The 23,546-nt window shown below is 42.1% G+C and overlaps 1 protein-coding gene across 11 annotated transcripts in view; it reads left to right on the top strand.

Moving 5' to 3' along the window:
• Positions 1-901: 901 nt before the first annotated feature.
• dock10 (dedicator of cytokinesis 10) overlaps positions 902-23,546 on the top strand; it is a 42,306-nt gene continuing 19,661 nt past the window's right edge. For 4 of the 11 annotated variants that reach the window (XM_035154177.2, XM_035154176.2, XM_035154186.2 and 1 more), the window contains exons 1-21: positions 902-1,407; positions 9,112-9,231; positions 11,322-11,411; positions 12,390-12,472; positions 13,846-13,918; positions 14,222-14,356; positions 14,736-14,870; positions 15,573-15,759; positions 16,657-16,742; positions 17,689-17,772; positions 17,917-18,075; positions 18,374-18,622; positions 18,713-18,844; positions 19,391-19,596; positions 19,702-19,781; positions 20,549-20,736; positions 20,869-20,934; positions 21,080-21,172; positions 21,302-21,425; positions 21,555-21,676; positions 21,815-21,898. In XM_035154177.2, the coding sequence (XP_035010068.1) occupies positions 1,249-1,407; positions 9,112-9,231; positions 11,322-11,411; positions 12,390-12,472; positions 13,846-13,918; positions 14,222-14,356; positions 14,736-14,870; positions 15,573-15,759; positions 16,657-16,742; positions 17,689-17,772; positions 17,917-18,075; positions 18,374-18,622; positions 18,713-18,844; positions 19,391-19,596; positions 19,702-19,781; positions 20,549-20,736; positions 20,869-20,934; positions 21,080-21,172; positions 21,302-21,425; positions 21,555-21,676; positions 21,815-21,898 (2,655 nt within the window). In that variant the 5' untranslated portion in view covers positions 902-1,248. Of the gene's footprint in view, positions 1,408-6,493; positions 6,699-9,111; positions 9,232-11,321; positions 11,412-12,389; positions 12,473-13,845; positions 13,919-14,221; positions 14,357-14,735; positions 14,871-15,572; positions 15,760-16,656; positions 16,743-17,688; positions 17,773-17,916; positions 18,076-18,373; positions 18,623-18,712; positions 18,845-19,390; positions 19,597-19,701; positions 19,782-20,548; positions 20,737-20,868; positions 20,935-21,079; positions 21,173-21,301; positions 21,426-21,554; positions 21,677-21,814; positions 21,899-23,546 lie in introns of those variants that run through there. The other 7 variants (XM_035154185.2, XM_035154173.2, XM_035154180.2 and 4 more) reach the window with 4 other exon arrangements.

Below are 23,546 nucleotides of genomic sequence, written 5' to 3'. Positions count from 1 at the left end.
CAGGCTGCAAAACTTAAAGTGTGACTGGCACGAACACAAAGAGGAATTTTAGACGAGATTTCAAATTGCTGCAGAGCATTTGAAAACCATTTTGTTCTCAGAGTGCTCTTTCTTCTTTGGAAACTGGAATCACAAATGATAGAGACCAGATGTTATGGTGACATGAGAAAAATCTGAGTGGTGAAAGCGATTGTCGCTGGAGCTCTGGGACATCAAATCTGATGTCGTGGAATTTTATTGAAAGGCTTCAGTCGGTTTCCTATTGCCTGTTTATGTGCTGATTCAAAGTCAGGGGGGGAATTTCACATTGTAGCTCTACAGTCAGAAAACTCCACATGCATGCTCCGTCTGTAAAGCCGCCCACTCCCCCACTTTACAACCATCCGCTTTCCTTTCAACAGCCCCTCTCACCACTGCTCCCAAACACTCTTCCCCGAGCCTGACACACACTCTGCCCACCTCCATGCTGGAATATTAAACAGAATTTACTGTCGCAGATGCATGAATATGCATAAACACACACCGCAATGGAATCTCTGTGCACTGTCTTGTGAAAAGCAACAGTTTATTTCACAGAATCAGTCGCAGTGTGCAGGAGTGTGTCGTCAGTGCACATACTGCAGAGGCAGAGCCAGCAGAACTCTTGACTTGAAAGGACCGGTGTGACTGCAAAAAAAATTGGACACCGACAAGTGAATGCAGCAGAATGAAAATCAGAAAGAATATGTGTGTGTCTGCGTGTGCGTGCATACAGTATATGTGTGTGTGTGTGTGTGTGTGTATATAGCAGCTGGTTCTGGTCAGCTGACAACTATTGTAGACTCTGATTTGTTGGGTGAGCTGGGCTGGGCTGAACCGTGCACAGCTGCAGTCTCTCTCCGTGTGTGTGTGTGTGTTAGAGAGAGAGGGGGAGAGAGAGACATGTAAGGCTGCCACTGTGTGAGCTCTGCAGCGGCAACATTAGGAGCCGGAGACTGGAGCAGAGCAGTGCAGGAAAGGCAGAGGGAGCTTGCAGGGCAGGACTGGTGGAAGTGAAGCCTGAGGGGGAGGCGAGGTCGGACGGCTATGATGCCTCAGTTTTCCCACCGGGCTTGAACACGGCGCAGCATCACTGGCTGGACCAGGGGGCTGAAGTGAGCTGCACGAAACTGTGTCATCAAGACAGACAGCTGAGCTCAGGTACAGACCAGGTGAAGCCTTTACTGCTGGACGGGACCAGGCCGAGCTGAGAGTCGACAGCAGTGGATTATGGGTTGTTCGGCCAGCGTGGTCCTACTCCTGCGCTCGGTGGGCGGGGCCGACTGCGGTCACATGTGTTCACGGCAGGACCAGATGTCATTGGACGCGGCCACGCCCACCCTAGAGGGTTACACTTCCGCCACCTCACCTTTGACCATCATTGTAATGGTAACCAGCAGCACTGCACTTCCAACTACCTCCTACCTCCAATGCATGTGTGGGCAGGTAGAGGGGACTCCAGGATGTGGGTGCGAAGCATCATTTGATGTGCTTTACTCTTTTGGGCATTTGAAATTATAATGATGGAGACTTGCTCGGAGCCAGTAGGTACAGGGATAGAGCTGTTTCTGTTTTGGCAGTTTCCAGCAGTGATTTGAATCCATGTATATAAACTTATTTGTGGCATTTTGTGTTTTCTCCTCATTTCTCTCTGCAGCTGAGGTTGAGTATGATCAGTGGTCGAGGTCTGGTTGGTTCCATTCACAGCTGAGAGGCAGGAGGACGGAAATGGAGGGAGTAGAATAGAGGGGGATGGTGGGGGTCAGGCATGAGGAATCTAGTTTCTGTGGGAAAATCAGCTTTCTCTGCGTTCGGGCTACAGAGAACATGATAAAAATAGCCACCAAAAAGATGGGGGATGACAGTTCTGTGAATGAATGAATGCATGAAAGGATGAATGGCGAGATGAAGGAATCTGTGAATTAATTACATTAACATACGCGTGTGTTTCTGTTACTGACTTTTTCTTTCAGAACAATGTTACATGTGGGACATCTGTTTGGTGTCTGTATCCAACGGTGCTGGCCAGACCTTTTTTTTTATTCCAGGAAAGACCCTGGTTTCTGTAAGACTAGTGGAAAAAAATGTTCAAGTTTTGGCAAGATGGGATCTTTGCAGTCGCCTTTTCAGTTTCCCCTTTCTTTCTCTCCCTCCATAAACCTTCTGTCTCCTCTGGTGCCGCCTTTTCTGGTCTCTGTGGCAATCAAGAGCCATGATACTGGAAACTCATGTAAACCTGCAGATTCTTACACTGTAAGAATAAAAGCATCAGCTGATCCGTACAGGCCAGGAAATGTTTCAAACTAAGGCCTGTCACTAAAATTCTGATATCGACTTATCGTATGATACATGGAGACATCCACGATCATTTTTGCCGACCTCAGTATTGCTTTTGTTAACTGTAGCAACCAGTGTTGGATCACGTCACCACAGAGTTCATTTATTTGTGTCACACCCACAATCAGTCAACAATCCAATCTCAGACCACAGCCCTGTGTATTCTGAACCACTATATGAAAGCGACCTGTAGGCAGCAGAGCAATGTGTAAGGGGCAGAGAGGATCGCCTGTTTTACCTACGCCTAGTCTCTAAAGTCGGAGTCATAGATTGGTACCGTGGGTGCCCTGTACATATCGTATATAGAAACACTGTTGTATTGATCTACGACACGGACGCTTCTCTTTCTGTTTTATTTCCTGAGTTGTTGGTTTGAGAAGAGCTACGGTAAAAACCCAGAGCAGGCTGTTTTTGTTGTGTTGGTCAGGTTCATGTTCACAGACAGTGATCCAATGTGTGTTTCACAGCTGTCCAGGTCAGATTTGTCAGTGTTAAGTTTTAAAGGTTTGGCGATATGCATAACACTTATATTCACATCTAGAAATCCATGTCGGAAGTCAGGTTGCTGTATAATACGAGGATCAAGAGAGAAGTACAGCAGTGCGTCATCGGCATAAAAAAACACCCTATATAAGCTGCAGCGCGTAAACCGAAAACAATTGTGGTTCAGGTAGGTAACCGTGGGGAACTCCAGAGGTCAACTGCAACTTTGATAAACTTGATAGTCCTATTTCGAACATATGAATGGAACAACATTAAACCTTTACTTTCGTTCTACCAGCTGATCAAGATTTTCAACAAGAGTGATGGAAGATGAGATTTGAGATTTGAAAGAACCACAAGGTTCTAGCAGCCAACATTGATTCATAACTTTGAAAAAGTGTTTCTCCAGAGACTGTGGCTATGACTATGGCCGGCTCTAAAACCAGACAGAAAAATCACGAAAGGTGAATTTGTGAGTATCTGCAAGAACATGGACCAGTAAACATGTTATGAAATGTGTCTGCAGTTCTTGTTCTTGCCAAGAGAGTTTCTTTAAAAGTGGTTAAACATCTCCCATTAGAGAACGTGTATGAGAATTGTCAATAATTTAAAGTACATAAAGTAAAACTGTTAAAAAGAAAGGATTTGTTTACAGTTCTTAACTGCGGCAAACTGTCAAGACTGCACAGAAGTGATCTTAAAATTAACAAAGTGCACATTTACACGCTGGAGTCTCACACATGCTGCATGAATATTAGTCCACTGGCTGTTATAAATGCATTCCACCCTCTTTACCTCCCTCCGTCACTGCGTCACCCAGTCACCCTATCGTTGACACCGGTCAGGGACAAATGTGAATCTCTCTTTGGCCACAGTCCGTCCTCTTTGGTGTTGACCTCCTGAGCTGGATGATGTTTTTCCGGTTGGTCATTGACTTGTGAATACTTGTAAATCCACTGTAAAAACCAGGGCTGCTTATAGATTGAATAATATGACCTTTAAACAGCTGAATGGACAGACTCAAATACATTCGACTCAAATACGTTAAGATAACAGATAGAAAATTAGTGTGTGTTTTGGCAAGAGAATTAGAGAAATGAGGCAGCTTCCTTTAGAAGTTTGAATCCCCATTCGTTTCACCGTGGCTCTCCCCAGACCCTGTATTTCTCTGATGATGTAAAGCAGATGGCCTCTGTCTGCTTTCGTCTCCTCTCTGCTGTCTCAGCTTTCTCTGTCCTCCCCTCTCTTCTTTTTTGTCTTCTCTCTGTTATTGTCACACTTTCCTCTCATCGCTCCAATAACAGGCAGGAAATCCTTAAAATCTGATACAGTCCAGCTTGTGTGCATGATGTGCGAAGAGTCAAACCCAGTGATTTTCCTCCAACTTTGTCCTTCTTGTCTATCAACCTTAATCAGTTCCCAACTTAGATTAACTCTCTTTTCTCTTATGACTAATTCAGGTCATCGTCCCCTCCCCTCCCCCTGTCTCACTCCCTCTGTTTACAGTTATGCTGGAGGAAAGCCACTGCCGCTGTGAGCCACCAGTATACTGCTCGATTTGTGCCCTCCACACAGCTGTAGTTTACCAACATCATCACCCACCCTGCCTCACCCCTGCTAAGAGGGAGGGAGCAGGCGACTGGAGGAAATATTTAACGGGGGGGGGGGCAACAAATGAGCGGGGTAGAGAAAGAGAGGGAATCAAAGGAAGAAGCAATCAAGGAGTGCGCTGCTGAGGATGTTTGATGAGACGAGGAGGCGACAGAGGAGGTGAAAAAAAGAGGGAGCAAAGCAGGGATGGAGCCAGCTGAGGCAGCTGGTGCAGAACAGGGGGAGGATGGAGGGAGTGCAAGAGGAAGAAGACGGGAAGTTGAGCTTCTGCTCATTGCTGCAGACGTTAAATAGACTTGAAGGAGTGCAGTGCTAAGAGTGTAATTACGATTCACTGTTTCAGATGCAAAACATCAATGTCGTATTAGTGGTTATTAAATCATGTAAACATAAGATTAATGCCTTACTTAGAAGTGTCCTGTCCTGGTGGGGTTACAGGATCAGGTTGTTGTGTCACTCTCACATAAAATCACGAGATATAAAGTAGCATCATCTCATAAAACCTTATTAATTTATTAATGGTATTATGTATAAGAAAAGATCAGCTACAATTAGCCCCTGCTCTCCATACATATCCTAAGCTCACAAATTTTCTTGTTTTTACCAAGTCTGAGTTTAAACATGCGTCCGATGACCCTGTTTGTGTGTGTGAGTGTGTCTGGCTGTCTGCGTGTTAGAGAGAGAGAGAGAGGAAGAGAGCGAGCGAGTGGAGTGCCCAGCAAAGATTTTACTCATCGAAGAAAAGTATTGATCATTACGTGATAATTCCTGTTGATATTGTGGCCACATATTATGTTGCGTCATCACCGCGTTGAGAAGAAATCCATACCATCACAGATATAGCTACATGGCGTGTACGGGGCAGCTCCCCAAAACTGAAGCCAAATCATCTGGATGACCTCCTGGTGGCTGGCTGCAGTACTCCATGTTATCAGATGGGACATGGGCCAAACTTAAAAAGGGCTTATAAAATAAATGTTTTCCGAATATGTTCTGTGACATTTTATGTTATTCTTATCGCACTGATGCATGTTCAATTGTTCATGTTCCGGATATGTTTGGTTTTGACTCGCTGATGCGTCGTCCATCTCTATTTACAGTCTATGGTCCCTTTCACTCGCTGTGAGCAGTTTACTGCCTGCCAAAGAAGCAGTCCCTTTAAGTAAACAACATGATTTTCATATCTTTTTCTTTAAGAATACAGGTGGAGCAACCTTTTACAATGGAACAGTATAGCATTTTATATTATTCAATCCTACCATGCTGCCAAAAGGTCAAATGGTGGCTTATTATATGATGTTTTAACAACAGCTCTCGATCAGTTTGTTGTATCATCAGAAGCTGTTTCCTCTTGTACAGATCTCTGTTCTGCTATGAGGTTTAATGTGGGGAAGTGAGTGTTTGTGTGTCTACAGGCAAAATATGGATATAATGTTTGTCTGAATTAATATGTTATTTTATGGCAATGGGAAAATGCATTAATGAATACCTTTTGTGTGCTTTTGTTTTTTTACATGTACATTGGCTTCCAGACAGTCTCCTGTAGGGAGGACACTTTAGCTGAAGAATAAGAAGTCGATGGTTTGCTTGCTAATTCGTATGCTTGTGTGCTGTAGTTGAGGAGCTATTGCTAAAATTGGACAAGCTATTGCTAAAATTGGACAAAAGGAGATATGATACTCACAGTTTGACTTAGAGTGTGTGTGAGGGTGCTTTTATTGTTTTTTATTAGGTTATTAAAATAAAATTGTCTGTATGATGTCCAATTTACATTGTCTTCATGTGTTGCCTTAAAGGGAAAGCTATCAAACTGAAAGTCAGAAAAGGGAGCCTGGTTGGTTGGTTTCTCATTTGCCGGGGATTTTGTCTCTCTCTCTTTCGCTCTCTCTCTCTTTCGCTCTCTCTCTCGCTCTCTCTCTTTCGCTCTCTCTCTTTCTGTGTGTGTGTGTGTGTGTGTGTGTGTGTGTGTGTGTGTGTGTGTGTGTGTGTGTGTTTTGGCCATCAAACGTCAACTTCCTCTACATACACGTGTGCTGACACAAACTCATTACTCCCCATCAGTGTTAGTTCTGCTTATGACAGAGCACATACAAGACGATGTGCGTTTTTATGTAGTTCACTTTTAATTTTGCTTGTTTTTCGTAATATTCTAACCTATTCTGCCGGCAATGAGCTTCAGGAGCAAAATCACCTTCAGGAGGAAAATAAAGAGCAAACGAGTGCGATCAAATTTCCAACGGCTGAGTATTGTATGTATTTATGTTTCTTTATGTTTACGCTAGTTCTTATCATGTGTCACGTGTGAAGGGTCACATTGCCGTATACTTTACAATCAGTAACTTACCGCTTATCGTTCTTATCATAGTACTGAGTATTTTAATCTTATCCCTGTGTGATCTGTGGGCATTTAAGTCTAATCAGTGTTTGTGGCATGTGATCTATTTCCTTCTCTTTTAAAGGTTTGTTACAGTTCATTTAGTCTGGCTGTGTGACGGGAAGAGAAATTAACAGTTTAAATTATGATTGAACATGGCAGAGCTAAAGCTACATTACTGGTATCTATCATCTCGTGAGGGGGATGCCACTCATTCCCCTGAAAGGTTTACTCTGACGTCACATGGTTCAGATCAGAGTCACAACGTATGTAAGAAAACCCCAAGCCAACGTCCTCAGGTCTGTTGATTTCCTCTGTTGCTTACGAGCTCGTGGGTGTTTTGAAAAACACATTTTAAATAATTAGCCAGTAGTTATTAAGACTACAGCTAATGGTCATTTCCATTATCGATTAACACTTTGACTTGGCTGGGGTCTTTCTATGTGGCGTTAGCATGTTTTCTCTGTGCCTGTGTGGGGTTTCTCTTGGTGCTCAGGCTTCCTCCCACAGTCCAAAGACATGCAGATTCAGGTTAGTTTAATTGGAGGGTTATAGCTAGACCGTGAGTGAGAATGTGAGAATCGGTATGTCGGCCCTGTCTCTGTGATAAACTGGTAACCTGTCCAGGGTGTACCCCTCCTCTAGCTCAGTATCAGCTGGGATTCCCTCCAGCTCCCCCCCGTGACCCTCAAAGGATCTGCGGATAGATGATGGATGTATAGATTAATATGTTGAGTATAGATTAATATGTTGAGTATACAAGTAATCGCTCATCTGCAATATCGTAGACAGAACAAAGTATAACCTATTTTTATTTTGTTTTGTAGTTCTTGTAGTAGAAGTATAAAAGAAAAAAAGAAGTGACCTGATAACCTTAATTTTTTATTTGTCATAAAACAGTTTTATTCTTCCCAGGTCCCATCCCTCCACCAAGTTTGTTTAAAATCGGTTTAGTAAGTTTTGCGTCGTCCTGCCATGCTGTAGTACCTGGGCACTACCCCTCACCTGAATGTCCTGGACATTGTCCTCGTTGTGAAAGCCTCTGACTCACACGATCTCCTTCTGCGTTCTTCATATGTGAACTGCAAACTTCTTTCTCTCTGTTTTCCAAAGTTTGTGTCTGTAAACAGCCTAATTATTTCAGCAGGCCCTATCTCTGGAAAAGCCAGTACATAATAGTCATTGCCAGAAGAGACGCAAAGAAAGAAAAGCTGGAAAGTACAACATTGGTCTCGATGGAGAATAAATCATTGTGATAGTATACATTTGCATGCTAACCTGTAACACTATAGGAGTATATATTAATAACAGTATGGGTGGTGGGAGCAGAGGGGCTTTTGTAAGGTATGTGTACGGCATGAATCACCCTCTGCTGGGTTAAACCCTTTCCTCCCCTGTGCTCGCTTGCTTGTTTGCCAAGAGGCCTGTTGTGACTGTTAAGGTATCTGTGGTGGGTGAGAGCCTGGGGCTGCGCTGCACACGTGTGAAACAAGACAGAGATCATTACTTCCTCTGCATTCCTGACCACAACCTGCTCTGGCTCTCGCTTCGCTGCCGTTGCTGCTCTGTTGATATCCTCTGAATGACAAGAGAGTGATCGCCTCTGTCTGTAAAACACACGTATAAAATGTCGGGCTTCTTTGGGATTAATTAACCAGTTATATAATCCTTCAACCTTCTATAAGTCTTTTTGAGAATGAGAAATAAAGTGTGGAATGGATTGTTTTGACTTAAGTGCATCATAATTTTACAACTTGTAGTTTGTTGTAGTAGACTGTGTGAAAACGAATTGTATCGTTGGGTGTTTCAAGGCCTTACTTTAGGTGCAGTGTTACTTCCTCTATGATTCTTTTAGGTCCTAATGATGTCATGGCACAACACAGGAAATGATCATGGCTAGTTTTTTATAGTATCTGTCATGATGACTTCATCCATTCTGTCCCATTACAGATACTATATGATATGAAACAAAAATATTTCTAAGAAGGACTGAGTGTCGGATGTGGATATTACCTGAATTTAACTGCATATATCAACATGTTACTTTTTTAAGACTTTCGTTTGGTACATGTGAAATTGTTTTATTTAGCAAAATATCATTCAATGCAAACTGCAATTTGACTAAGCATTCATAATAAACAATGTGTGACACTTCATGATGTATCATACCACATCGTATCTTATTTTATAGTTCGGTATGGTGTCACACCACATTGGAACCCTATTGAGGTCTAACACCCGGCCAAGCTAGTGGATTCTGATCAAGTGTCTCTGTTTCCCTTTTGCAGCAGGAGAAGCCTAAGCTGATCGATCCTCTCGACTATGAGGCTGTCATCGCCGAACTCTGGGACGAGTTGAAGGAAGACCCTCTCAGAGACCTGCTTCTATTCCCTGACAATGATTTCTCGGTACGTGTGTGTGTTAGTGCGTGTGCATGTGTGAGCATGTTTGTAATTGTGTGTGTGTGTGTGTGTGTGTACTCAGTAGAGTGCATACCTCTGTTAATAGCCAACAATCCCCTTAAATGTAATCAAGCTGCACCAAATTGCACACTCTTACAAGTATCGGTTCACACACTACCACAAAGTTTCAGTAAAATTGGTTTGGTAGGTTTTGCATAATCCTGCTAACAGACAGCAATGAAAACACGACCTCCTAACAAGAACATTCTAGACATTTATATAAAGAGTTCTGTGTCTCAGTGTAGAGTGGAGTTTTTCTCATGGCTTTGGTGATATGGGGAATTTCCAGTAATTTGTAATCAAACATAATGACAAATACATGGGTGCCAGCTGAATGTTTCCCCCATACAGAAGTCTAAAGTAGAGCAGTTTGCAAGTGTGCACAGCAGATATACGGCAGCAAAGGAGATCTACCTACCTCTGCTAATGGAAAGCCTTTTACTTATCAAACTCCTTTGACCATCATCAAATATTGATGGTCTGTATCAGACACATCTACTGTAGACATAATAAAAAACCAGTAGTCAATCTATTATTTAATATCAAGAGCAAACTGTCTACCGGGTCACAGCATGGAAGCTGCCTGCAGAGTGCGGAATTTAGGTCTAAATACTTATCAAGTTGCACCAGTTTTATGTGTTTATAGCATAAATACCACAGCTGTTAATTTGACAATGATATGATGTTTAAAATGCAGTGTTTGCTTACACTCCAGCACTAATAATGCATTTTTAATATTCCGGTCTTTTCATTACAAACAACAGTTTATTCTCCCCTGCTCGCTTTAGCTCTTTCTTCATCAGTACCTTCATTACAGCGCTAATGCCTTGTGCAGACGCTGATCCGCTGTACATTAAGATGGACTTAGTTGGCTGCTTGTGGTAAAAAGGATTCACTTGCTCGTGAACCTCAGAGTTGTAGCCGGACTGTGTGACTCGGCTCTGGATACACAACAGTTTCCCCCCTGATTTTCTTTGTCTCTAAAGTGCATCTCCATAATTGTATGTGAAAGAAGCTTGGCAGAGTATTGCTAATGCACAAAAGGCATTTATTAGATTTGCTTCTTTGCCAGTTGGTAAGTGAGCTCAGTGTGTTGTAGCCAGCTGACTGGGCTGTATGAATCACACTCCGTCTTTGTTCTTGCATAAACGTCTTCAGTGCTGACTTTTGTTATTTATCCGGCTCCGGCACAATTTATCAATGTGCACCTTCAAGATTGAATGTTGATTTTCTGCACACTTCATATAATTCATTGCATGACTCATAGGTTACGCTATTAGTTGTAGATTAGTCAACACTGAATTATTAATCTTCCCTGCACTCAAGCTGGACAGAAAGAAATTCAAGAACGAATAGATTAAAATTCCATCATTATACTGGGGAACTTTTTGCATGTCCACTCATGAACTGGTGAATCCTGATAAGTAAAACCACTAACATCTGTCTACTGCCTCGGCTGATGGGAATGTCGTAAACTTAAGTATTAGACAAAGTGAAATGTTAAGGGATCACAAAAGTGTTTAAGATTTATCCTCTGTGGACCATGAACATCTGTGGTGGACCAACCAGCAGACTGACGTAGCCTTCCCTATTAGAGATAGTTATATAGATGGACTGTATTTATATAGTCTTTCTACAGTACAAGCCACATTCACCCAATCACACACATTCATAAAGTGCTACTATATGCTGCGCTTCTTCTATCACACACTGTCAGTGCAGCCGTCGGGTGCATTTTGGGGTTTGGAGGAGCCGGGTATTGAACCATTGACTCACTGGTTCTTGGATGACCTGCTGCTCCCCCCCCTGAGCACTATTTCATAATAAAGGTCTCACATGAAAGCATACAAAAGCAAATGCATCAAATTTGATTAACACCAGGTGCTGGACAGAAGGGACATTTCAGACGTTACCTACTGGGGAGGTTAGATAGATAGAGATAGAGTCACATATATAGATAGATGAATAAGTTCATGGGAGCATCTACTGATTTCCAGTCATGATAACAACCCCCCTCAATGTTTTTGCCCCTGCAGGTTTCCACTGTGCCTCAGGAGAGACGCACTCTCAAGTCAACTGTTCCTGAGGGGGCAGAGCTACAGGCTGAATGTCTGCTGGTCAGACAGGTAAGGCTTGCATGTGCGTGTGTGTGTCTGTGCGTGTGTGTGCGTGTGTAGAGGTCTTAACTGAATCTGCTGTGGTTTTGAATGTAAAAGCTTTCAGTTGCTGTCTGAGGTCTGTCAGTTTTGGCTGTTTCCAATAAAGGACATCCTGAAACCAGCTGGAGCGGTATCTCCACGCCTCTAAAATATACCAGATGTGTGCGCATGGCTTGATGTGTATTAGCCCGTGTGCGCATGTGCATCTGCGAGACCCATCAGGGTTCATTTCAGATCGACCAGCCTTAATGTCAAGGGCTCGGTGGAGAAATAATATCTGCGGAGACGGAAACTCCCCAGACAGTACTGTCACAGCTCACTGGAGACTAGCGTTGGTGTGTGTCTGTGTCTGACTCTCTCTTGTGTGTGTCTCTGTGTGTGTCTGTGTGTTTGTGTGTGGTAGCTGATTACATGTTTGGTTTGTTTAGAACTTGACATTGTTAACAACAGATCAAGCTCATTCTAAACAAATGGATTGAAGACAATAGCAACACGACATTCAACAAGCAGTAAGACTAGAGGATGTGAAACCATCCAGTCTTTGTGACTCTCTGTGTGTGTGTGTGTGTGTGTGTGTGAGTGTGAGTGTGTGAGAGTGTGAGACAGAGAGAGAAAAATCCTCCTCTACGTGCTCTATTAGAGAACTGTTTCAACCCACATGACAGACGAGATGTTAGATGTGAAGATATCTCCGTTAGCAGATTCCTTTGGGGCATATTCTTAATTCAGTCCCCTTTCATAATTTAAATAATCTAATGATGAATCCCAGCCGGCACATCAGTAACTCAGCCTCAGGAGAGCTGATTTCTGATGATACGTTCATTGTACTTCAGCTTCCCTCACTGTCTGCTCACGTTTTTAGCTGATCCGGGTCAGAGTTCCCTGTCATTTTGGAAAATGGATATATTTAATCATATCCAGCTTAATCTCCGTCCTCTCCTCCAGGCCTGTCAGTATTACGACTCTGAGCTAAATGTGGTCCAGTTCAAGTATGATGAATACGCCGGAGACTACCGCCTGCTGCCCAGGTAATCCCTTTTGGCATTGTGCTATCACCCTGTCTGTCGTGTCTGCTCTATGGGTTTTAACCTTTTAACCCAGTTCTGTGCACAAGTCCTGAATATAATGTACCATTTTGTACACTTTGGGTTGTTCTGTCAGAAGGAAACAAGGATTTTGGAGATTTCTCACCGCGAAGTATCAAAAAAAGTGTTTTTTCTTTTTGCGTCTGCACCATTAGCGTCCAAAAAATGTAACCGCTACTTGGTTAGAGTTTCACATAAATAAGGTTTCAAAAGTCTGAGCCGAAGTTCTAAATCTTGACATATAACTGTAACATTATTGGGTTGAATCCTTTGTTGCATGTCCCACCTCGTCTCTCCTCCCCTTGTTTCCTTTAAGCTTCTTCACAAGTAACTTATTCATCCAATAAAGGCAAAAAAGACCCAAGAATTATCAGTAATAATTTACATCTGTTAAACTGATGTGGCAGGTCATTAGTAACAGAAACAAGCTCCCTCCATCCATTTTTCAGACGTCACTCATCCATTCAGATATCCATCTACTCCTCCATTTAAATCAGTCCATCAGTCAGTCAACCAGAGTTTTGTCAGTCCCACTGAGACTGACCCACAACAGCCCTGCAGTTACTGCTCTCAACCACAGGAATGTCCCTTCCTTGTCCCCTGGGTTGCCACTGTATTCTTCTAGTCAGTTCACATGACCTTTTGAGAAGCCTCCCAGGATGAACTATTAAAGTGAGATGCGTCTTAAACACACGTTAGAGCACAATAAAGCGAAAATATCATTCCATAAATGTCTGACGTCCTTTGTCTTTTTGAAATGTGGGAAATCCAAGTAATTATTATTAGATTGAATTATTATATTGTTTGTCTGCTGAGCTATGAAGTTCAGCAATCATAAATGTATGTTCAGTGATTCAAAGAGCATGTTGAAGTGAAGCGGTAATGCCACAGGAATTTAAAACTTTTGTGATTTGAGTGGACGAATATTCTTCCCCCCCTCTAGTAGCCAGCCCACAATCAACAGACTTTTTCTAAGCATAGTTCCCTTGAAGAGACTTTTATTTTTTTTCATGCAGCTTTTTACGGCTGTGCGACTTTTAGCCGAGTGCAGCCTGGCTGTCTGCAGCTCCCAGCGCACACACAAAGACATTTCATCCAATGGCTCGCACACAAAGACACAAAGCCTGTGAAATTAGTGGAGCGAGCTCGAGCGAGGACCACCTATTGTCCACTCCTGACAGGACGATGTAGCACAGGCAGCCGTCCACAATCATTTGCTTCAATCAAATGGTCCATTAATTGAAATTCTTCCATCAGTATATTTCATCATCACAGATCCACATGTTCTCAGTTGATCTTTCTCCGATCTTTTGTAGGAAACTGTACAAAGCAGAGAAGCTGCCGTCTCATTCTTTTGAGATTGACTATGAGGATGTGGACAAGGATGAGGTTAGTAATGGTCGACCTATTGACAAATGCTTTTTCCACTGAATGCATTACATGCTGCGTACGTCCGGACCCTCATGTTTAAATCCGTTTATCGCAGCCTTAATGCTGATAAAATATACTTTGCAAGTGCAGTTAGCTCATTACAAGTCAGAGGGACATTGTTTATGAAGATAATTTCACTGACAATTAGCCATCTTGATATAGAACAAGTCTAGAGAGGATCATTTTCTTTATTGATCACTTGCTTCTGTGTCAGGGGGATGAGTGGAAGACTAATGTATCCAAACTGATCGTGTTTTGCAGGATACCACTTCCCTGTCCTCGTCCAAAGGAGGTGGAGGTGGAGGAGGAGGAGGCGGAGGGATCGGTGTGTTTCGGTCAGGCTGGCTCTACAAAGGGAACTTTAACAGCACCGTCAACAACAGCATTACTGTTCGGGTGAGAAGAAGTCGGATGCTTTTCATGCACTCGAGCACTGTTTCTGTCTTGCTTTTTCACCCTTTCACTCATATTTCCCCATTTGTTCACCTGAAATGTTTTACCTCATTCTCTGACCTGGTAGTTTCAACTTGAATTGTGATATATCTGTACATATATGGACATACACATAGATATTTTCTGTAACATCATGTCACCACCTTCTACTCCACCTCCAACTTCTACCTTCTATTCTCAAAAATCATAACGATTTGCAGTCATTTCAAGAAATACTTTAAAAACCATTACTTTGTTATCACCTTTTAATAAATAAGTCTAAATGATTTGTCTCCTACGACATCATGCATAAACCTGGTTAATTTCATTTCTATCTGTGCAGTCATTCAAGAGGAGATTCTTCCAGCTCACGCAGCTGACAGACAACTCCTACATCATGAACTTCTACAAAGATGAAAAGATTTCCAAGGAACCCAAAGGCTGCATCTTCCTCGACTCATGCACTGGTGTGGTACAGGTGGGTTTTAAAGCATGTCACGTAAATAAGAGTGAACTGCAATGACTAATTTAGAACATATACTATATTGAACAGTATATTTCAAATATATCTATTTATATTTACATATTTTTAAAGTAGTTTAAGGGGGGTTTTCAGGCTACTTTCTCTCCAAAACAGAAAAAGTACAAAAATTAAGATTTAAAAAATGAAAAAACAGTTTGATCTAATCTAAGCTTTTGTTTGTAAAGTCAATGTTTCCCTTTGACATATAACTTTAACTGAGAAAGTTATTATCTTTTAAGTGGAAAGTAAGATTTTAGCTTTGTTGTGTTTACGAATTGTTTGCCATGACTAGGTGATTTTCCTCTGGCAAATCGCTTTAACACTGTCAAATAAATCCATCTATCCATCCAAAGGTACAGTAGGAAACAAACTGTTTAGGCTTTTTAAAAAATACATACAACATCCTGTTTATGAGTACCCACAGCCATGGCAGAGGAATACAACTGCTCATACTCACCCACATGTCTCTGTGAAAAAAGTACATTTTCAACGGGGGTTACTTGTTCCATTCAGCATCCCCAAACTAAGCTAAGCAAGGCTACATTTATTTTTCAGTATCTTCATGTGTCAGAAGGAAAAACAGTAATATTTTCCAAAAATCAAGCCAAGTTCTTGTTATTGTTGTATAACCACATTATCCTCTCCTTCCCAATAAAGAATAACCGTCTGAGGAAACACGCCTTTGAGCTGAAGATGAACGAGGTTACGTACTTTGTGCTGGCCGCAGAGAGCGAGCAGGATATGGAGGAGTGGATCAGCACGTTGACCCGCATCTTACAGATCAGCCCCCACGACGGGCCTGCTCCAGACCGCAAGAGCCTGGACCTCACTGACCATCGGCAGGGTGAGATGGGTTAATTTTTTTGTATTTGGGAATAAAGGTTTGCCCACGATGGAGGGGATAGAATAATAATTGGAAAGGGCAAAGTGGATTGAAGCTCAGACGGTCATTTAGAGGAGAGAGGGAGCATCATTCCAACACATATAAATCACGGTGTCCTTAAGAGAGGAATGATTTTTATAGTCAGCAAAAAGCTTCACCTTTCCCTCTCTGTCTGACCTCGTCTGAGTGAATAATATCTGTCGTCTAACGGGGAAATTTCAGCCGGGTGAGGCTCAGTCCGTAACGTCACCGCCAGGAAATGGAGCCTGACACCAAACATCGACTCCACCTTGATTTAAAGCTTCATACCTTGTCATTAAAAACTTAATATGGAAGCAGAATTCATAAAAGTCATCCTTATACGCCAGCTCTATGAGAGGGTTTGGCATGGGGCCACGGCCTGTGACTTAACACACACTGACAGAGCATTGAGAGCTGGCCCGGTGATGTAATAGCTTCAGCTGTCACTGCTCTGTGGTGTGTTAGCGTGCCTCTAAATCAGGCTCGGAGCGTGTGGTGACCTACCATTAATGAGCCAATTTGTTCAGAATGGCCTTTGGGGAGAACTGCTTCTGGCACAGGAAGGTTACATTTCTGCAGGAGCTCGTCTGCCTTATTATCCATAAATACCACAAATGGAGTTATATTTTATTCTGAGATGTATATATGTCCACTGTCTCTACTTAGAGTGTATTCAGTGCATTGGTGCACCTATTTAATAACATATTATATGGCTTTTAACCCATGGGGGAGAAGGGACTGCTTAGATAAACTTTCCCATCCACTCAGTGATGGCAGTGATCGCTCACGAGCAGGAGTCACTCTCTGGAGTCCTGATCGTGTTTGTTTTCTTTCCAGACGTGTTCGACCTGTCGCTGAGTGACTGCTGTTTGCAGGAGAACGAGGACGCTACGGAGAACGGCATCAATCCAGAGCTCGCAAAGGTCGGCTACACTGGCAACTCTCCTTTTTCAAACACTTCTGTATGACTCAGCTGCTGCTGGCTACAGTCAATGTGATGGTATTTAAATTAGATTAAAGTAGATGCAGTTACAACATACTGCAACTGTGAGTGTTGTTTTAAAGGTAGCCTTTGGAATTTTTGATAATAGGTGGTTCTATGGAGCAAGGTTTTAATGAGAGTCTACACATTTGTTTATCTTATGTTATGTGTTTTTCACATGTGCAAAATAATTCAACAAGTCATTGATGGATTTTCACCAAACTTGGTGTGGATATAACTTGGGAGGGTATCTCCAGCGTACTAACTTTTGGAGCTGGGGGACGACACCCCTGCAGTAAAGAACTACATCATTATGCGTGAATGTGCACAGCGAATGCGGTATCTATACAAAAGACAGTAAAATCTTGAAGGATGTTTTAATGGCCAGTGATGCAGGTGGGATTCCCCCATCCCCTACAAATCACCTACTGCTCACGCAGCATGCTCATGATGTGATACACATTCCTGCTGATGTTTTCACTCTTGCGTTGATTAACAATTGTCAATGGTAACGTCCCAAGCAATGTTTCAGCAAAACACAAGAAAAAAATTAGTCAGCGCAAACATGGATGTAAAAATCGCCAGTTCCCAGGTATTCAAAGTCGGCTTTGCAAATATTTTATGAGGATGGAAAATGTGTTTCTCGTGTTTTTATCGGCCTCGGGGTTGCACACAATGCATTTCGGTGAGAAACACTGAACATAAACATAAAACTCCACAGGCTACCTTCAACTTCCAAACCATTAGAACAAACTAAAAACATATAAACCTTAACACGTGTGAAAGCCAGAACAAACAGGAAGAACCTTTTGTTATTTTATTATCATCATGATTGATAATAAGGTTTTCACTGACTTGTGTTTTTCTCGCCATCTGCCTTGTCCCAGTATATCTCAGAGACAGATGAAGGAATTCGCTCTGCCAGAAGAGAGGAGCGGCTGAATCTGTTCTCCCTTGACCCTGACACTCCTGTATGTATAGAGTCTACTCAAACGTTGACATCATGCATTGTTGTACTTTGTGATTTTATTATAAAGCTTGTACTCCACATTTAAGCAGCTCTCCCTAGTAAAATCAATCATTTTTGGTTGTAACTGTCATTTCACCAACCACAGGTTCTGAGGAGCCCACGGACCGAACATCCCTCGGCCGAAAACACGTCGGTGCGTCCGTTTGATGAGAAGCTGGGCAGAAGGTTTATGATAACCTGCAGATCACTGAACCTCATGCTGCAGAGCTGCATCAACGAGACTGAAACTGGACCGGTCACTAATGTGAGGAATAGAAACACGCGCTCACGTCTTCAGGCCTGCTTCAATGTTTCTCTTACTTTAAAATCCATCCATCCATTATCTTTACTGCTTATCGTTTTTGAGGGTGACAGGGGAGCTGTAGCTATTAAGAAATAATCGTTCTTTATTTCTTTTATGCTTAATACATTTAAGGATTTTTTATTTCCATGTAAGACACAACAGCCCTAGTAATAAGTGTAAATTAATGAAAGGAGCTATTTTGCAGAGTGAATCCAAAGTTAATGTACAGAAACTGACTGAGCTGAATCTCTTGCACTAGATCGAGCCCTTCTTCGTATCACTGTCTCTGCTGGATGTGCGAGAAGGGAGGAAGGTGTCGGCGGACTTCCACGTAGACCTCAACCACGAGGCGGTGCGTCAGATGGTCGTAGGCTGCAACAATGGGACGGGCAGTCCGGTGATCGGGCCCGTAGGTCAGGAAAATGGCCTCTGCTCTCCTGCCGAGAAGAAGCCAGGAGACTGTCACCTCAGCCTGGACCTGGACCACTGGCTTTGTTTTCCAAATCAGGTACAAGCTTGTTATGAGTCCAGGGAGGAATACTGTCCTTCACTCTGCATTCCACATGCCGAATGACTGTAATCTGCTTTTCCAATGCTGTCAATGCAGGCCATCTTCTCAGTGACCAACCCCCACACAGACATCGTGATGGTGGCAAGAGTGGAAAAGGTGCTGATGGGAAATATTGCTTGCGGGGCCGAACCTTATATCAAGAACACAGACTCCAGCAAGGTCAGAAAGTCATTTCTCTTCATCAGTTGGTCGTTCACACAGACAGATTTGCTTTAATATCTGCTTCCTCAACATCATCACATTTCCTCCGAATTTATTTTCTGTCAACGAAGAGCTAAACCTTTTATTTTGTCTTACTTTCTTGGGGTAAGCTGGGAAAAAATGGCTCATTAGCTTCTAAGGATGTTTATTTGTCAGGAAAATGTCTTAATCTAGTCATGCAATTTAATGTGTGACATTTACAAGATGGTTTTCCTGTAAGACCAGAGTTTATCTTCATCACAGAGTGCCAGTCAGGAAAGAAATTAGTTTTTTCCGAGACCCTATCCAAGCCATTTCCTGGCTCCCCGCTGTCAGCGCTCCACGTTGTCCTTGTTTGAGAAGGCTGAGTGAATCTCCAGATATTCAACCTGCTTCCAAACAACCACTGGTCTATGCCGTCACTCTGTGGAGATCCAAACAAGAATTAAGGTCACATCACATCCCATTGCATTTAAAAATATCAACATTTCCGTGTCTCTCTTTCTCTTACTGTGTCTTGTACAGACTGTTCAGAAGATTTTGAGGTCCAACAAACAGTTTTGCAGTAAACTGGGGAAGTACCGCATGCCGTTTGCCTGGTCTGTCAGGTCAGTGTTCAAGGACAACCATGGGGCACTGGACCGAGAGTCTCGTTTCTCACCTCTCTTCAAACAGGAGAGCAACAAGATTTCCACAGACGACCTGATGAAGCTGGTGGCCGAGTACAGGAGGTAAAGCGCCAGTAAAGAAGGTCACATACTGAAGACTTCTTCCAGACAAGACGATTCCAGACAGATTTCTAACAACAAGCTGTTCTTATGTTTGTGTGTGTGCAGAGCAGAGAAGACCAGCAAACTGCAGACCATCCCTGGGACTGTGGATATTGCAGTTGACTATGTTCCAATGGAGCATCCTAGTATGTTCAATACTCCTAATGCATGTTCACATCCTACTTTATATCTACCTTCTTTTTCTTGTCTACTCCTCAACTGTGTCACTTGTTTTTTTTATATTTTGGCTGATATGAGCTTTTCAGATGTTTGCTGACCTGCACCAATATGAAAACTTTGATTACACACAATGAACAATGCAGAAAAGATGCATTTATGTTCACAAAGTATTGTGTTTGTTTTCTTATTTTAAGTTCTCTATATGTGTTAGTATTTTAGTTTTCTTTTTATTCACAGATATTTTAAAGCTTTTTGCTTGGCTTGTAGTTTTCTTTCTGAAACTTTAAAGGTGACTTGCAGTAATTGAGCCGTGGTCCGGCTGACAAACGCTGCACAAAGAGCTGTTCACATGCGCACTCAAAGTTCAGAAGCCCGACTGTTTATTCAAAGTTTATTAAAATTGAACATATCACGTGTCCAAATCGTATGAAATGCGACACTTCACTTTCTTCCTTAACAATACACATGCCAATGGTGAAGCTGAAAAAATGAATGGTTCTGGAGATATGTGAGCCAGACAGACAGAGAGAGATTTCTTGAATTATTAGATAGATAAAGTTTATGGTTAAACTGTAAAATATCAAGCCTCAGATACTTTTCTATCTCATATGGATTCGATAACGACATCTCAGGAATGACTGCCAATGTTTTATATATTCGCTGATATATCAGTATTGGATATCGGTGTTGACATCAGGCTCTGTTTTAAACCCTTTCTTCTCTTTGCCTTCAGACTGCGTGACATCCTCCTATGTGCCGGTGAAGCCCTTTGAGGAGCTGAGCAAACACCAGCCGACAGTGGAGGTGGAGGAGTTTGTCCAGGACACCACCAAGTACACACAGCCACACCGCGTCTACAGAAACCACATCTACGTCTACCCTAAACACCTCAAATACGACAGCCAGAAGAGCTTTGCCAAGGTACAACAGTAAAACACAGCTTACAGTATACCTCGTGTGTTTTGGTACACACTTCATGTACTATTATTGCTCGGTAATATATATATTTTTGTAAGGCCAGTTTTTAATGGAACAATGGTTCTATGTTCACAGGCTCGTAACCTGGCAGTCTACGTCGAGTTCCGCAGCTCAGATGAAGAAGTTGCCAAACCTTTAAAGGTAGAAAGTTGTCCAAAAACACGCTGATGGGACGTTCATTGGTTTTTATGAGAGTCAATTTTTTCCACTTTAAGCTCTTGATATCATGGGAACCTGGCCCGAGCATGACTTTGTTGTTTCCCCTTTTCCGTTGCTGTTTTTGCAGTGCATCTACGGCAAGCCCGGAGGTCCAGTCTTCACCACAGCATCCTGCTCCACAGTCCTGCATCACTCGCAGAGCCCCGACTTCTATGACGAGGTGAGGACAGATCTCCACATTAGAAAAGGATGAGTATCAGGAATCCACCCATGAAGACTATTAGTAGCTGAAGGTGGATTCATCATCGCTGTCCATCATATGAGCCATTATTTGCTAATGTGTCCCCAGGTGAAGATTGAACTTCCGACCCAACTTCATGAAAAGCACCATCTTCTTTTCTCTTTCTACCACGTCACCTGTGACATCAATGCTAAGACTAATGTCAAGAGGAAAGAGGCCCTGGAGACCCCAGGTGAGATGCTGGAAAATCCCCAGACAGACTTTCACGGAACATTTATCATATTTCCAGGTTTCGTTGTTTTTGGTCTTTTCCACTAATACAGTGATTATTCATTTTTGTTACGCATGTGTTTATTTTCAGTCGGGTACTCTTGGCTGCCTCTCCTCAAAGAAGGCCGTTTGTCATCTCAGGAGTTCAGCATCCCCGTCTCCTGTAACCTGCCACCTGGATACCTCGCCATCAAGGAGGCCAGCAACACCAAGGTGAGAGGGCTGGGAGTACAAGGAATAGAAATACAAAATACTGTAGAATAATACAATCATTTTTGAGAGATGGGGGATGTAAAGCATTATAGAATCTGATAAATTCAGCTGGTGACCTGCTGTCTTCTCTTCTTACAGAATGGAGCGGATGTGAAATGGGTCGATGGAGGAAAAGCTATTTACAAAGTGTCCACCAACGTCGTCTCCACAGTTTACACTCAGGTGAGACCGTCGTCTGAGTTTTCTCTTCTTTTTCTCGCCTACTAGTCTGTGTTGGACCGGTGATACGTCCAAGGTGCAGTATGCTCCGCCTCTTTGCCCGTACATGCTGGGATAGATTACAGCTCCACAAAGTAGTGTAGGAAATGGATGGATGGATGTTTACTTAGTTTTTCAACCACAACATAGATATACCATGTCAGTGCCTCAGCTTTAAAACAGAACATAACCCAACCTATTGTCTATTATCTGACTTTTGGAATTCGCTAACATTTGACCTGAGGTCTGCTGCGACAGTTTCTTCTTTTAAAAGCATTTAATTCCTGTGTGGTTTAAAAAAATGCCTCGCCCTATTGTATATATTGCTGAATCAAAATTTATATTTTGTATTTTTATTGTTCTCTATTTTTACTATATTGTTTATTTATTTATATGTTTGTTTTGTCTTTTTTGCTTTTAATTTTTATCTTATTTATTTTTGTTCCACTTCATTCATTCTATATTATTTATATATAGCTATATTATTTTTTATATCCTCTTTATATATTCATCTCATATGTGTAGTCGTGTCATGTATTTGCTGTGTATCTTAGCTTTTTATCTTGAAGCACACTGAGTCTATGCTTTTCATAGGATGAAATGTGCTTTATAAATAGACTTCAGCTGCCTCATCTCAGCTTTCCCTAACAGAGCTGAAATGAATGTGTCCTTCCTCTAAAATGGACATAAACAACCATTAGTTGTTGCCAATTAAATTATTCTCGATTCTCAAGTGTTTTGTATATGAGCTTAATGTGAGCTCAAAATGCTCAGAGCTCATTAGTGCAGACTGGTAATTACTTCTTACGTAGTTCGACACATGAAACAAGGAAACTGTTTCTGTTTACGGTTCGCTGCTACAGGATGTTTGAAACAAATCTCCTGATTGGTGGGTGGGTTGTTAATTGCATTAGCCCACAGCTTAATTTCACTTGCATTGCTTTATAAAGGAGAAATTAAATCAATTCATTCATGCTGCACATTTAGGAGCATCACATGTTGTGCAAATGCTTCACAACAAGAAACCATTAACCCATTGAAATAAATGATTAAAGATGCATGTAAAAAATTGAATGTGTACACAGCACATAAAACCAATGAGCAATACATTTAACTAAATACAAAGTAAGTTTAAAGAGGAATTTTCAAATAGGGCCAAATATAATGAGATGTTTACATTCCTTAAATCCACTGTGGGGTTTTCTGTTGCAACAAACCCACCACTGCTACAGCAAGATAAAAAGATAGAGATATACAAAATATATATTGGGTAGAGACCCCCGACTGTATATGAAGATGGATGACATATATATCCAATTTATCCCTGATACAAATGCAACCATCTTGCACATTTGGAGCCAGACTCCGTGCAGTAGTGATCAGTGGACTGAGCCACGGTAGCGAGGTCCTGCCGATACACATGCTCGACCAATCACGAGTCAATATCTGCTTTCACCCTTCTTTAGCATCAAATAACTCTCAAAATCAAACGTACTGAAAACAACGAGCACTTGAACATGCATCAGTGTGATAAGAACTACCTAAAATGACATAAAACCATCTTTGAGAAAAATGTATTGGATGTCTACTTTGACTTTTTTATTTCTGTCCA

Source organism: Hippoglossus stenolepis, chromosome 4 (assembly GCF_022539355.2).
Source record: "Hippoglossus stenolepis isolate QCI-W04-F060 chromosome 4, HSTE1.2, whole genome shotgun sequence".
Lineage (NCBI taxonomy): Eukaryota > Metazoa > Chordata > Actinopteri > Pleuronectiformes > Pleuronectidae > Hippoglossus > Hippoglossus stenolepis.
This window is presented reverse-complemented; position numbering and strand designations above follow the sequence as displayed.